Source organism: Lynx canadensis, chromosome F2 (genome assembly GCF_007474595.2).
Source record: "Lynx canadensis isolate LIC74 chromosome F2, mLynCan4.pri.v2, whole genome shotgun sequence".
Lineage (NCBI taxonomy): Eukaryota > Metazoa > Chordata > Mammalia > Carnivora > Felidae > Lynx > Lynx canadensis.
In genome coordinates, this window is record NC_044320.2 from 70,797,736 (window position 1) to 70,813,679 (window position 15,944).

The window sequence follows — 15,944 nt, forward strand, 5'->3', positions numbered from 1 at the left end:
TTTCCGGGATCCACACTGGCAGACCTGGGACAATGGAGAGCATACTCATTTAAATCCATATGTTAGAGGCACAGGAGCCCATGGATAAGGGCTGGTCTCTTCGTTCTTTCCATAACACTCTATCATTCGGCAAGCACTGTCTGTGACGCGTAGTCCCAGGCACCTTTCACGTACAATCCACTTTTTACCGTAAACCTTTGAGGTAGTACTGTTATGACACCACATTTTGCAGATGATGAAATTAAAATCTAGAATGATCAATGACATGCCTGAGGTCTTTAGGTGGCAGAACCAGGACTGAAGCCCAAATAGTTAGAGTCGATGCCCACCTACATCAAAGTGTGATTGTACCAGCAACAGCTTCCCTGGGAATGTTTTTGAAAGGTCAATTCGTGAACTCTGCTCCAGATCTATGGACTCAGAAACACTGGGGAGGAGATACAGTCGATGGGGTTTGTACCGAGCCCCCCAGGGAAGTCTGACGCACTTGACGCAGAGATCCTATTATACTGTAATGCCAACTGTTACAGTAGTGTTTCTCCAACTTTAATGTGCATGCAGACCACTTACACATTAAAGAACTTGAAATGCAGATTCTGATTCAGTGGCCTGAGTTTCTGCATTTTTAACCAGCTCCTGGTGATGCTGATATTGCCGACTTGTGGACTACACTTTGCATAATAAAGCCCTAGCAAGTAAGCTTCAGTAAGCCTGGCCAGCTCAGTTCTCTGCTGTAAATCCTGTTTAGTTAGAGAGTACCTGACCCACATTCTATGTGGAATGAATACACCGGGAGTCACTGTATCTGCATGTCTGCATCATTGATGCTTGATACGGTGCGAATCTACTGCTAACTTGAAGTGCACTTGCCCAACCTGCCTTTCCAAATTTCTAACCACACTATCCATTCATTTGCCCCAGAGAACTTTCAGGTTGCCCATTGACTGGACAGACTTTTTACTGTTCTAGTCTTTTAGGCGAATAGGGCACTTGGGATACTCTAAAGGCAAGTGAGCATGTCATATGTTTTAGAAAAGGTGTGAAAAAGTAGGATGTGGGAAGCGGGTAGAGAGACTGGACAAAGGTGGGAAGCAATGTAACAAAAAGGGACACCCAGGACAGAGATGATTTGCAGCTGGCCGAGCCTCTGAGCATTGCTCCAAATCCATTCTCACTTTTGGGCTAAGAGTTTGAAAAGCAGCGGACCTCCTTTTGCAGTACACTGGCTCAAAGCTTTGGGAGTTTGAGGAGGGAGGTGGAGGAAGGGAGATAACTCTATCGAAAACATTTGAACATTCTGAACGTTCAAAAATGTTCCCAGGTGTTGCAGCTGCTGCGGTACAACCACGCTTTGATGTAGGTGAGAGCAGAGTCCAACTGTTCAGGCTTGGATCCTGGTTCTGCCATTTAAAGACCTCAGGCAAGCCATTGATCTCTCTAGATTTTAGTTTTGTCACCTGTAAAATGTGGTGTCATAACAGTATTACCTCATAGGTTTATGGTAGAAATTAAATGGTATGTGAAAAGTGCCTGGGGCAAAGTCAGTGTAAATCAAATATTTATAACAGTATAAGTCAAATATTTATAGTATTTATCATATAAATATTATAATACCATCCTTAACCACAACAAAACAGTCACACAGTAAGCCTTGAATGAAGAGTGAATGAATAGAAAAAGTGTCTGATTGGCCAGAGGAAAATGACCTAAGCCCAGAAATGAGGGGTAAAGAGAAAGAAGAATGAATGATGCCTGGCTCTCCTCCAGTGAATGAAAAGTAAGCTTCTTTAAACCCTTAACAAATGCCTGGGTCTTTAAGGGAATCAAACATTTTGTAAATAGCCTGCGGGACACAAGGCTACAGCTCTTCCCAAGTAAAACACTTCAGCCCAGTAAGCTCTTTATAAGTATCTGGGTTGGCTGAACATTGATAAATGCCGTGTGTTGATTGTAATGGCTCGGCCACAATGATTTACAAGAAATAATTCCAAAAATTGATGTTGGAGACATCACAAAACTCAAGAACAGGATTTCAGCGTGTTGCTCATTCTGCCAGAATTCCCCAGCAGAATTGAGAGTAACACTGAGCTGTATTAAAATGGTGGCATAAATATTACTTTAAGTTTGATTAAAATTTAAACAAGTTGTAATGAACAGATACATGGCTCTTTTAGACATTATTGACCGCATTTAAGAGATCAAACAACTGAGTGAGAGAAAATGACTTCCAGGCATTCTCAAAATTAGTATTTTAACTGAAGTTCTTTGAACTAATATTCATAGAATATTTATGTAACTGGGACAACTTAACATTCTAAACAATGACATTTCCTCAAAGCATTGCTGTGAAAGGAGGAATGTATAATACATACACTATTAGAATTTCATGACTGGCTGATACAGAGTAACTTTTGATCTAGAAATCTGATGATCCCTTAAAGAGCAGTCTTCTATAGAATTATTATTATAACTCACTAATTCAGCCTATGAAGCACATAACCAAAGTTCTATGCACAGACAATTCTTTGGATAATTGTTGTTAGAGGCAATATAATTACCTTTTTTTTTCATTAAGGTTTTACTTTTTAGAGCAGTTTTAAGTTCATAGCAAAATTGAAGGAAAGGCACAGATATGGGAAATCCCATATATCCCCTGCTCACACACATATGTAGCTTCCCCCACTATCAGCACCCGCCCCCCAGAGTGGTGCATTTATTACAATTGATGAACCTACAGTGACGTATCATTATAATCCAAAGTCCATAATTTACATTACAGTTCACTCTTGGTATTGTCTGTTCTATGAATTTGGACAGATGTATGACAAGTATCCATCATTATAGCATCACACAGCCTTTGTGCCCAGCCTGTTCATCCGGCCCCACCCCTCACCCCACCCACAACTCCTGGGTACAACTGATCTTTTTACTGTCTCTATAGTTTTGCCTTTTCCAGAATGTCGTATAGTTGGAATCATGCAGTACGTAGCCTTTTCAGATTGACTTCTTCCACCTCATAATATGCATTTAAGTTTCCTCCATGTCTTTTCATGGTTTGACAGCTCAATTCTTTTTAGCACTAAATAATATTTCATTGTCTTGTATCACAGTTTATTTATCCATTCACCTACTGAATATCTTGGTGGCTTCCAAGTTTGGGCAATTATGAATAAAATTGCTGAAAACATCTGTGTACATATAAGTTTTTGATTCCTTTGGTAAATACTAAGGAGCTTGATTACTGAATCGTATGGTTAAGAATATGTCTAATTTTATAAGAAGCGACCAAACTGTCTTCCAAAGTGGCTGCACCATTTTGCACTCCTACCAGGATTGAATGAGAGTTTCTGTGGCTCCATATCCTTGAAAGGCTTTAGTGTTATTGGTGTTCCAGATATTAGCCTTTCTACTTAGGTGGACAGTGGTATCTCATCGCTGTTTTAATTTGCATTTCTCTGATGAATGTGATGTGGAGCATTCTTTTTTATTTTATTTGCCATCTATATGTTTTCTTTGGTGACGTGTTTATTCAGGTCTCTGGCCAATTTTTTAATTGGATTGTTCACTTTCTTATCGTTGAGTCTGAAGTGTTCTTTGTATATTTTGGATAACAGTTCTTTATCACGTGTATCTTTGCAAATATTTTCTCCCAGTCTGACTTTTCTTCTTATCCTCTTGACACGGTCTTTTGCAGAGCAGAAGTCTTTAATTTTAATGAAGTCCAGCTTATCAATTATTTCTTTCATGGATTGTGCCTTTGGTGGTTTATCTAAAAAGTCATTGCCATAACCAAGGTCACAAAGGTTTTCTCCTATGTTATCTTATTAGATTTATATAGCTTTCGATTTTACACTTAGGTCTGTGATCCATTCTGAGTTAGTTTTTGTGAAGAGTGTAACGTCTCTATCTACATTCAGTTTTTTGCACATGACATGTCCCGTTCTAGCACAATTTGTTGAAAAGACTATCTCAGTTCCATTGTGCTGCCTTTTCTCCTTTATCGAGGATCAGTTGAATATATATAATTGCCTTTTGAGGCACAGAAATACAACTGGTAGGCCACTGATTTCCCTGCCCAGTGCCCATCACCTCAGTATTACTGGATATTTCTTCCACTTTGGGTAGAATTGAGGACTATATGTAACCAAGAAAAAAAAGCGGTTCAACACCTAGATTCCAAATAAAGGAAGCTCCTTGACATTACATTACAGAATATTCCAAATATCTTTTGCTTCGTATTATGGTAGAAATTCTGATATACTGCCAGGCCTCATTCAGGACTGCGGAGTTATTCCCCAGTTGTTCGGGGATGTTGCTAGCAGAAAGCTGGCAGATAACAGTGCTCTCTGGGGCTTCGGCTGAAGAGAGTCACTTCGCCCAAACTCACAACCATTTCCCAGAGCAGCCTGTACCCAATGACTGAACAGTGTGGGAATATCAAAGTCCAACCCCTTGGCCCCAGTCAGGGAGAAATCTGAAGGGTCATCTCAGTCGCAACACCCGTGGCTTTCACGGGAAATGCCAGAATCCTAGCTTGACTTCTGCTGGCAAACATTCTTCCATAGCTTCCCTTCTACAGGAGTTGATCCCAAGAGCACTCCCTGATGAACCTCATGCTAATCTCTGGCAGAGTCTGCTCCTCAAGGAACTCAGTGCACAACAATTAGTAACTGAAGGTTGCGCTGAACAACTGTCTTTACAGAGAACTAAGAATGGAGGTAATAGGGCTAAAACTCAGGGTTTGGGAACTAGTGTGTTACGCAAGGTGTGGGATGACCAAAAATGATTCTAAATTCTCACTGCCTGAGCAGTGAGCCCCCACCCCCTCCTCCCTCCTCCCTGCGGTAGGTGTTGTATTACCTATGTGTGGTAATGCCCCAGGGCCCCAAATTATCTAGGGTTTGAGCAGCAGGTAATCTGAGACAGTTCCTATAAATAGCTAAAACCCTAAACCAGATGGCCTAGCACAAAAGTGGTCTGATGATTCCTTCTGACAAGGCTGCTGTCTCACATCTACCCTACAAAGGCAGAACAGCAGAGAGAGCAAGGTCCCCTCACTGGAACACAGGATCTCCGTCCCCTGCAATTTCCCGCATGTCTAGCAGATACTCTAACCTCTTCAGGCCTCTCAGAGGGTGCCCGGGAAGAAGAACAGGGGCTTCTCTTCTTTCGCTGACTGGCCTTACCTCGAGTTCCCTTTCTCCACAACAGTCTATGTCTTTGCCCATGTCAGCAGTATTGTAGAATTAATCTCAAATCTTCGTGGCTGGCGAATGGAGACCTGTATGAAATCCTCCTTTTACAACAAGTGTGACCACACGGGTATGAATGCTTTTCTTTGTTTTTGGTCAAGTTAGCTAACATACAGTGTAGTCTTGGCTTCAGGAATAGATTCCCATGATTCCTCACTTACATACAACACCCGGTGCTCATCCCAACAAGTGCCCTTGTCAGTGCCCATCACCCATTTTCCCCATCCCATTATCCCTCAGTTTGTTCTTTGTATTTGTGAGTCTCTTATGGTTTGCATCCCTCTCTGTTTGCATCTTACTTTTCTTTCCCTTCCCCCATGGTCTTCTGTTAAGTTCCTCAAATTCCACACACGAGTGAAATCATATGATATCTGTCTTTCTCTGACTGACTTATTTCACTTAGCATAATACCAAAGGCATGAATTCTGCTCAGTACAAGTTCTGACTTTTTTGAAATGTCAAAGGAGCTAATGGCTACATTGTGGATAAAAACAATCCCTGCAATGAAGAAAGATCACTGAGAGAGCCAGTAGAGGGGTGACCATGGTGTCTGAATGTCCCCTCAGAGAAAAGCCTGGAATGAGCCTCAGAGATAATCGCCTGGAGTGAGAAGTTGCCAGTGAATGGCCATATCTGACTGCCCTCTGTGGAACAAAAGCAGCACCTATCTGCAGTGGCCCTGAGAGAGTTTTCACAGTGGCCCAGACAACAGCTAGATGGTCCAGGGAGCCTGTATCCAAAATGGAGGAGCTACACCCATGCTTAGCTTCCCCTGGGACCATTGGCTTCCTTCTCCTAGCAGGAGAGACTGCACCTTCCTAAGGGTTCCCAGGGATTCAGGGCCTGGGCAGGCAGAATTCCCAGAAAAATCTGCATTCCAATCCAGATTGCCTGACTCCAGACTGGCCTGATACTTACCCACCGTCAAAGGAGTTTACCTTGCTTTACATAAAGGGAGAGGAGTAAAGGGATTCAGGTCATTGTTCTGTGAGATGATGGGAGGAAGTACTTTTACTCCACTCTGACCTTGACCTCATGCATCTCCCTTCTCTCAGTAGAAGTTACTCCTTAACCAGAGCTACAGGAAGGATGTTGTGAAATTCATCCCAGGCCGTGGTACAAGTAAAGGCCCAGATGGGACTCACCTTGCCCACAAAAGTTCACCTACTGTTTCTCACAAAAACATCTTACAAGCTTATGTGTAGCCTTACCTTTTAAAACACATCACATGCATTAACTCAGTAAGACCCACATCAGCCCAGTGGAGTTGGCAAGGGACATATTATATAGTTCACACGTTTTAAGAAAGAAAAACTGGAATACAAGGTTGGATAGAGGACATTTCTTTCCTGATTTATGAAAAAAAAATCTTATAAATACATAGAGCTAGAATCACAGCTACTTACACATGTATTGGATTATCTTTTTTAAAATGGATAAAATTAAATGAAGCTTGTACTACCACAGAAAACCCTGGAAATATGGTCAGCATAATTATAGAGCATGAAATAAACTTTGCAGCTTCCTTTCAAACTCTTTTTGATAAAAGCTGTAAGGAGAGAGAGATCAGAGGTTCAGTGATTTGGATAAGAGGAGTCTGGAGAAAAGGAGTTAAAGCTGAGAGAAAGTGATCGATAGTATAGGGCAGACCAGTCCGTGATCGGGTTGGTTAAGGTAAGGCAGGACACTGCCTGTAGCCTAGAAATGCGAAAGCAACTTCCAAAACGTGTCCCCAGTACACTGCATGATTCAGCCCCCCAGGATAACGTGGCATTAGTGGAAGAGGGTGTATTTGCTCCTCCTCTTCTGAAATGCCCGTTCTATTTCTCCTACCCTTGAAATAGGAAACCATTTCAATAAAATAAGATCCATTCAACAACCCTGTTTATCAGAGGCCTACGAGGTGCTAGAGATCTGTAGGAGGCCCGATACGAATAAGCCACAGTTCAAGAAACAGACCCATCAACCACCCATCACACTAGACGATGATGAGTGGTGGAAATGGGTCTCCTACTTTTGCACTTTGAAGAGCAAGGGTAATGGCTGCTGATCTGAGAATTAGCAAATATTTATTTTTCTACATAGCTTCATGTCACTGCCATCTTTGGGGAGGGTCACCGCATTGAGTCATTCTTCCTTCAAAATTAAGAAGGGACATGGGTTTTATCTGTGCTGATTCTGAACCTTCCCGAACTGTGCCTTTACTTTGTACTGTAATAGTGTTGTCACCAGAAAGCTACCCAGCAGTGCCCTTTGAGTTTGTTACTTTTCACAGAATCACTGGCTTTTAAAAGTAGAAGGAACCCCAAGACTGACTATCCCGACCTCCGTGCAGCACAAAACCCCCTTCCCCAGTCCTGACAGCTGGTCACACAAACAGTAAGTAGAGTTTTGTCTGCTTCCTTTGTTTGCACTGACGTGGTTTACTTTAGTACAGACACTCAAGCACAGTGCATTCTGGGAAATGAGGGTCCATGGGGTGCATTTCCATGGTGCAACACTGTTTCTAGAAAGAGTGGAAGGCCCCCATGCCACCTCTACATAGGGCATGCTCATAGAGCAGATGTTTTCTAGTTTTAATTTTTGTGAACTCTCAGATGGATGAGGCTAAAACATCTCTGAGCTTTATTCATAATTGCTACAGTAGGTAATTTGTGCCTGTGGTAACAGCACTTTAGAGTTGTTAATGAAAACGAAGACTGACTTTAAAAAAAAGTCTAACTCAGGCTGGAGTGAAAATATGGAGGAGTCACAGGTGAACTGCATCTAAGTTTTCCTTTCCTATTCCAAAGGACAAATATTACTTGGGTTGGAATAAGAAAAAAGTACACTGTCACATGGTCCCGTACTGTACGTTGGGTGAACGTACCTGCAGCCCTTCGATAGCCAGTTTGAGGATTGAAGGTGTCAGTTTGGAGGCTTGTTTGAAGGAAAAATTACTCCAGTCTATGATTAAAATGAAGCCATTTATCTGCAGCTCTGGATCTTCGATAAGGACTTCCAGGGACAGCAGGATGGCACGGAGGATGTCTGTGAAGGAGTTCCTGGAGCCAAAGCACAAAGGGGAGACTGTGTGTGAGTATCAGCAGGCGAGAGCATGTTGTGAGTAGAGGGCCGGTCGCCTCATGCCGCTGCCCCATAAGCCCAACCTGCAGGGTGATGCGGGTGTCCTGTATCCAAAGTGACCAAAAATACGTTTGCTAAACTTCACAGGAACAACGCGGCAAGAGTCACAGGATGGGAGCCTCCCTCTGATACAACTGCATCAGCACCCCGAACTTTAAAGTTATTTCTCTTTAGCGTTTCCATTGGTTTCCATACTCTGTTTCTGGCACGAAACTGATTGCATTTCCCCGAAATGCATCCCTTACCCGTCTCTCTCCCTCGCAGAGCTCTGTCAGCTTCTAGGGCGAGGACTGGGCCATAATCTTAGTTGTGTCCTCGACACCTAGCTCCTCAGTGAATCATCGCTGAACAAATAAGGTAAAAACTGCAATCAGAGGCACTTATTTTGACTAAATTCCTCATTGTTTTTGTATGCTTAAAATCTTGCTGAAAGTATAAAAACACCCATGCAATTGAGGCTATTTTCTAGCTTCAGTTCTTGGTTAGAGAAAAATAAAGCAGGAAGCATAGCTTATTTTCATTGAGGGTTTGCAGAGTATGATTCAGGAGGGAAACCGCTCGGAGTACATCGGTAACTATGACAACAGGCAGACCGGAATGCCAACGAGAGCGACGTTCTCCAGTGTTGTATGTGTTCCTCCATGCCATGTATTCCCATTCACCAGATGATTTTTGTGTGAGATGATTTTCAGACATGAGGAAGTTGATGGCAATTTCCTTCTGCTAATTCTTCCAACAAATTATCTGAGCTATAAATCAAAAATCTTAGAGAACCTGTGAATTCAGTGTCTTTTTTGATAAGTAGGAAAATGTAAGCTTGGATGGCAAGTGATGGCAAAATTCCGTATTTCAGGCTACTATTGAAATCAGAAGGCATCTCCTTTTGTGAAAGAAGTATGAAATGATCAGACTCTTGGGCATTTCAACCTGGTTCAAATTCTAACCAAGCCTAATGATTCCGGATGAGAAATCGGGAAGATTTCTAACAGTAAATCAGTGAGAATTTACTGAATGTCTATTAGAAGCTCAACATTGTGTTTCATACTTAAAATTATAAAGTTATATGTTGTATTTCTATTTTCAAAGAGCACTTAATTTAGCTGGGGTGGGCTAGGAAATTATGGACATGAGTTGAAAGGATCAATAAAATTTGAGTCGTGAGGGAAGAGTTTGTGGAGAGATGAAGGCTTGGGATTAATCTTAAAGGATGGATAGGATTTTGATGATGATCGAGAGAAAGGGAAGCGAGATATTTCAGGAAAGATGGGTGATAATAATTGAAAAGTGAAGATATACATATAGCCCATTCTGTTTCCATACAGTTCTTTTACTAAAAATTTCTTTCTTACATCAAGCTAAAATTTTTCTTCCCCAAATCTACCTATTGGGTGTAGTTCTGCTACAAAAGAAAACACCTCAGGTCTTCCATATTGCATACCTTCAACTCTGCAAACATGATGATCATGATGCCCCATGTAATCTCTAGATTAAAAAAAATATTAGTAACTTTAACCGTTTCTCATAGGAAATGGTGTTTAATACTCCCCTCATCATTATTGTTTTCTTTCAGATGTGTTCTCTTTTAACGTTAAGAGCTGTCAGATTCCTATTGATGTAGGATAGGTTTTCATCAGGACTTTTTGTTTTTGCATCCACATCAAACATTAAATGAAGACCAAAGTCCTTTTCAGACATACAGCTTTAGGGACATGTGGTTGGTTCAGTCAGTAGAGCACATGCCTCTTGATCTTGGGGTCGTGAGTTTGAGCCCCATGTTGGGTGTAGAGAGTAGTTAAAAATAAAATCTTAAAAAAAACCATACAGCTTTGTATTCAGGAGAAACATTGCTTTAAGGGGAGCATGGGACTAAAGATTATGAAAATACGGAAGTGCCTAATAGTAAACTGGAAACTACCACTAGGGGATTAGAAAATCTGACCCTGAATAAGCCTTCTTAAGAAGAGCACACACATGGAGAAGGTTAGGACTAAAAGGCAAAACCTTAGGTAGAGCCTATTTACAGTACTGAGTTGAAGGAAGAAGAATTAAGGAAACAAAAGATAAGAGGATGGAGATAGTCCTGAGTTACAAAAAAAAAAAAAAAAAGAGTGTTTCGAGAAATAAGGGTATGATAGATTGCAAATATTACTACTTCTTCCTTTGCCTTTTGATGTTGCTATGATTAAAACATGCTACAGCTAGCATGCTGAACTGAAGAAAAGGGTGAGGAACACAGATCAGTGACTCCTCAGCCAACTAACAGATCTTCATGAGAACCAGAACTACCCAGCTGAATCCAGGCTAGATAAACTCTAGCTGTCCTACAAATGTGAGCAATAATAAATGATTACTTTCTTCAGCCACTGAGTTTGGGGATGGTTTGTTATACAGCAACCGCTGTCCAATATCAGTAGTTAACTAAGTCAAATGCAACAGTATAATTTGAGAGATAACACCTCTTCTCATCACGTATCCACTTGAATCCACTCTCAAGAAAAGGTATCAAACTCTAATGGGGAAACCATTTCATGCATTTTCAACACCAGAACCTTACTGAAGGATAGGCATTGTCAATGCATGAAGTATTATATCCACGGGATGATCTCAGGAGAAAAGTGAAGGGATTCTGGACTTCATTATAGTTCCCCAATGTTCAAATGCTTCACTTTAACAGAGGAACTGGATGAGCAGGAAAAAGTTGAATGAATTATGTTTCAGGTCATAACGTTTAACCCCCAGTGAGGCATACAACCTCACCTCATGCCTTAGTTGTGGTGATCATCTTGAATTCCTTACTTCTTGCCTTCCTCCTATGGAGTTCCTCATCTTTTTCCTCATTCCTCCTTACAACACTGTTGACTTGTGAAATCCTCCCAGGTTTTTATAATTTAAAAATACCTCTCAGACCAAATACTTTATGCAGATACTCTGCCCTCAAGGAGGTGAGGCATAAATCCCCACTCCCTAAGTGTGGGCTGAGTGTGGTGACTTCCTTCCAAAGAGCACAGTACGGAAAGGGAAACAAGAGTAAGTATAAGCTGGAGAAACCTCCAAGCCCTACCTTGGCCAGGTGACTAGGGTCCCCAAACTCAGTAGCTGAAGAACATAATCATTTATTATTGCTCACATTTGTGGCACAGAGACAACTCATGTTGATAGTATTATCCTTTGATATGGTGATGAAAAAGGTACTTTACCCCTGTGATCTTCTTCCAAAAAAGCCATAATTCCAAGTAAATCAAGAGGAAAACATTAGACAAATTCCAATTGAGGGACATTCTACAAAATGCTTGACCAGCATGCCTCAAAATTGTCAAGTTCATTAAAAGGCAAGGAAAGCCTGAGAAACTGTCACAACCAAGAGGAGCCTAAGAAGACATGAAGATTGAATGTAATGTGGTATCTTGGATGGGATCCTGCGACAGAAAAAAGACACCAGGTAGAAACTAAGGAAATCTGAATAAATTATGGACTTAGTAAATAAAAAAGGGTCATATCAGTTTATTAGACATAATAAATACACTATACTAATGTAAGATGTTAATAATAGGGGTAACTGAAGGCAGGGCACAGGGGAAACTGTGTTCTCTTCATAAAAATTGTGTAAATCTAAAATTGCTCTAAACAAGAAGTTTATTTTTTTAAAGTTTTTATTAGAGTTTATAATCTGTTGTGGTAAGTTTCCATGAATCTTCTAACAAGGTTTCTAAGCAAACCAAAATGGCCATGAACAATTCAGCTACTTTAAGTAAATTGTAGAAATGAGAACAGAAGTCAGTTATGGATTGTATAAGTTTTCAATTGACAATTAAAAGCACAAATGTGATAATATATGTGAAAGCACTATGTGAACCACAAATTGCCAATGGAATGTAAAGAACTATATTACTAACCAATAGAAACCTCCCCCCAAAAAGGATAATATATTTATATTAATATCTATATTGATTAGGACATAGTCATGGTTTATCTAAGGGTTTTTATTATTATACTGTGAGCACTTAGAGATTACAAGTAGTGACTCATTTTTAGGTCCTATTGTTTTTATGAGCTGAGCACCCAGTATTGTTACCCGAGGCTTTACAATTTAGCAAGAGCATGCTACAAATGGGACGCAGAATAGTGGAGATAGTAAGCCTTTTATCAATGAGAAGACACTTAAGCTTCAAGAAGTGATTCTTTCGTGCTTTGAAATTTCAGTGGAGATTCTAGAACTTAGAACCTAGATCCTAGACCCCCATAAGGAAAAAAAACCCTGCTACATGTGATCAAATAACCATGTAAAGATACGATAGGGTTGCCAGTGACACCAGTTCTTAGGAAGAGCAGTGAGAAGCCTCTTAATCATTCTGAAGTCACAGTGTATATTCCTATTCTAACTTTTCTACTGCAGCAAGAAGTCTCTTAATATTTGTAGTTAAAGCTTTTTGGCCAGTTCTATCTCAAAATCTCTTAACTTCACACTCAATGTCATCAAGTGTTTAGTTTTTTTCTTGGGAAGTTTTTAAAGTCCTCCTTAAACCACAAAATGCTTTTGCAAATGGCTAATGGCTAATGGCTAATGGTAGCTAAGCAAATGGCTACCGAATATCTATGTTCTATTCACAGATGCAGAAACGGTGTGGCTGAGCATGCTTCTTTATGTCTTCGCCCCTTTGAAGCTTCTTTCAATGTTAACTATCAAAATAACCATGGCATGGCTTTCACAGTTACTTACTGACTACACTTTGCCCCTTATCTGGTAAGGATGCCCTGGCCGAGGTGGAGAGGAACACGTGCTCCATCCATTGCTCCATCCATTGCACCATCCTCTGGTGCATTTTCATCTCTGGACAGGGGAAGAACTCTATTTCAGTAAAGGGACCAAAGGACCTGTACTTCAAGGCTTGACATCCGGCTGTGCCGCACACCAAATATGCGACCACACACTCATAGGAGTCTGGAGTTCAGTAAGGGGTAATTTCCTGCTGCTCCATGAGAGGGTTGTTGCAAGAATTATGCAAAGTGATGTGTGAAGAAGCTTTGTGAAGCACATCCCAATAGGAGGCGGTATTGGTACTCGCATGAATTACAGGGATAACCCTTTTGGTCCCACTGATTTCATGGAGGTGATGATAACAGGACAATAAGAAATGTACAGATTGAATCGTGTTCTATCCAGAGGAACCTATTTTCTCCTCTTCTAAAACTGAGGGTTTTCAAAACATGGTCTGAGATGGGAATTCTGGTGATATGTTTTCCTGAATGACTTCTAATAATTCCTACATGAATCAAGGCTTAGCTGAACGGTGTGTGTGTGTCATTGTGCATTGAGGAAAATGAACCCATATTTCTCAATGAGGAAATCAAGGAAAAGTGAAAAAAAATGTGTTTTGAAAACATTAGGTGCAAGGAAGATACTAACAAAAACGTTTAGCTTTGCTGTAGTAGACTTAATATTTGCAGGCGCTTACTATTCAATTTGTTTTCCTAAATGTTAGCTGGAAAGTAAATTAGACAATTACTTTTCTCAGCAGGGATGATCACTGAGGGAACAGAAGCCTGGATTTAATTCTGCCTCACATGATTTGATGAGGCTCATGCTCTCAAGAGGAGAGAGAAAGGGAGAAAGGGAAAAAGAGATGAGGGAAGAAAAGAGAAAGAGTGAGTGAAAAAAAGGCAGAGGGAACATCTTGCAATTAACTTATCATCTATTAATTTCATCCTATTCTGGTCAGTGAATAGGACTTATGTTAACATAAGAATACAATTCCTTGTAACACCAGAATAATGAGTTGCCTATTGATTTATGATTAGTTGCAGTATGGGAATATCTGGTTCTCAAAGCCTCTGCATCAGATAAAAGGAATAATGTATTCGATACCATTCAAACATGACATATGCGGCCCTTCCTGTGTGTGGAGTTTTAGATAAGGGGGCGAGCTATAGCATATCATCTGCTTTCGGAATTTTTAGTGCAGTCCGGGTGACGGATTCTCAAGTTAAATGGAGTGTAGTTTATACAAACAAGTACAACCCTTTCAGATGTTTGTCTACCTCTACCAAGTATGGCAACAATCCATGGAAAGAGGATGGGGCTGTCATCTCTGGTCCAAGCTCACCTCTTCCCCAACCATTTGCTTACAGAGGACAGAGCACAAAAGGGTAATAATCTTGTCTAAGAACGGGACCCTCACTTAGAACTCATGTAGAGAAAACAGAGATAAAAATGGTGAAAACAGTGTTTTGTCACTCATGTAAAGCTTGAAGGTAAGAGGCCGTGTTTCTGTAGACCAATCCCGACAGGCCTACATCTCGAGATACAGACACAAGAATGTCAAGTATTCATACCCAATATTCAAAATGGTACTGGAACTAAAGCTCACAATTCCAGTTGGCCAGCGTCCTTCCTTTTTTGTGTTTCTGTGGCAAATAAGGGTACAAATCGTGTGCGTGTGCACCTACAATAACTCACCGTTTAGAGTTAATTCTCCTAGAACTTGTCTTCCATCCCGTTCAGTTATTTTTTTGTTTAAATCAAGAAATAGTTTGAATAAATAAAACCTATGTTTTCATCACATTTGATCCAAATGTTTCTAAAGTCTCCCCCAAATTAAAAATAATTAAATTAACACCAAGTGTATCTATCTGCTCACTTAAGCAGATAATATAATTTCTCATCAATTAATGTCTTCTTTTAAATTTCTGAAGTACCTGGAACTGGATAAGGAGTCAGGAGGCATTCATGCAAAGATTTAACAAAAGTTCAACTTTATGGAAAACACGTAAGATGATTTTTTTTTCCTTTTCTGCAAGTACATGGGAACTGGTAGGAGACATTTAAAAATATGTATATGGGAGGCAAATGAAGCAGAATCATTAAAAGCAATGAGATTTGGAGTTGGGCAGACTCTGATTCAAATCCTGGCCATTCCTGGCCATGTGAGCTTCATAAGTTATTTATCTCTCTGTGGTTTCGTTTTCTCATCTGCAGAAGAAGGATCATAGCAACTCGCCCACAGTACTGAGAAAAGATCACTTATGGCTGGGGGACTTGGGACATCTTCAGCTGGGCTGTGAAGAATGGGAAGGTTTGGACACTGGACAGAGAAGGGAAAGGGAAGAAGGAGCCATACAAACACCAGTAAGAGTTGAGAGCACAGAGACCAAGTACTGGGAGCCAGGGCATGCTTGCCTATGCCATGGAACAAAGAGAACAGAATGTAGAAATATGGTCAGAAATGGGGTTGTGGCTTCTTCATTCCGCTCAATGGGAGAACTACTGAGTGTTTATGCAGTAAGGGGAAGCAACGGTAGTCATGTTTTAGGAAGATGTGGACTGGCAACAGGGACTGTAAATTGGAGTCAGGAGACTGGAGTCACACAGCCCAATTAGGAGGAGGTGACAGCAATACATTAGGTGAGAACTGAATGGAAATTGTAGAGATGTGAGAAGAACTGGGAAAGACAGTACTTAGGACTTAGTTACAGATTAGATGTAGGTGTGGAGAGGAAAGACAGGGCTACTTAATAGGACAAATGTCAGGTAAGAAGTGAGTCACAGGCGCTGCAGTTGTATCTTACAGA

General features: G+C 40.7%; 1 protein-coding gene across 1 annotated transcript in view; it reads right to left on the bottom strand.

The window, feature by feature from the left end:
- CLVS1 (clavesin 1) overlaps positions 1 to 15,944 on the bottom strand; it is a 171,938-nt gene that overhangs the window by 78,406 nt on the left and 77,588 nt on the right. Inside the window, exon 3 of the mRNA XM_030303731.1 lies at positions 8,122 to 8,296. Coding sequence (XP_030159591.1) covers positions 8,122 to 8,296 — 175 coding nt within the window. The remainder of the gene's footprint in view (positions 1 to 8,121; positions 8,297 to 15,944) is intronic.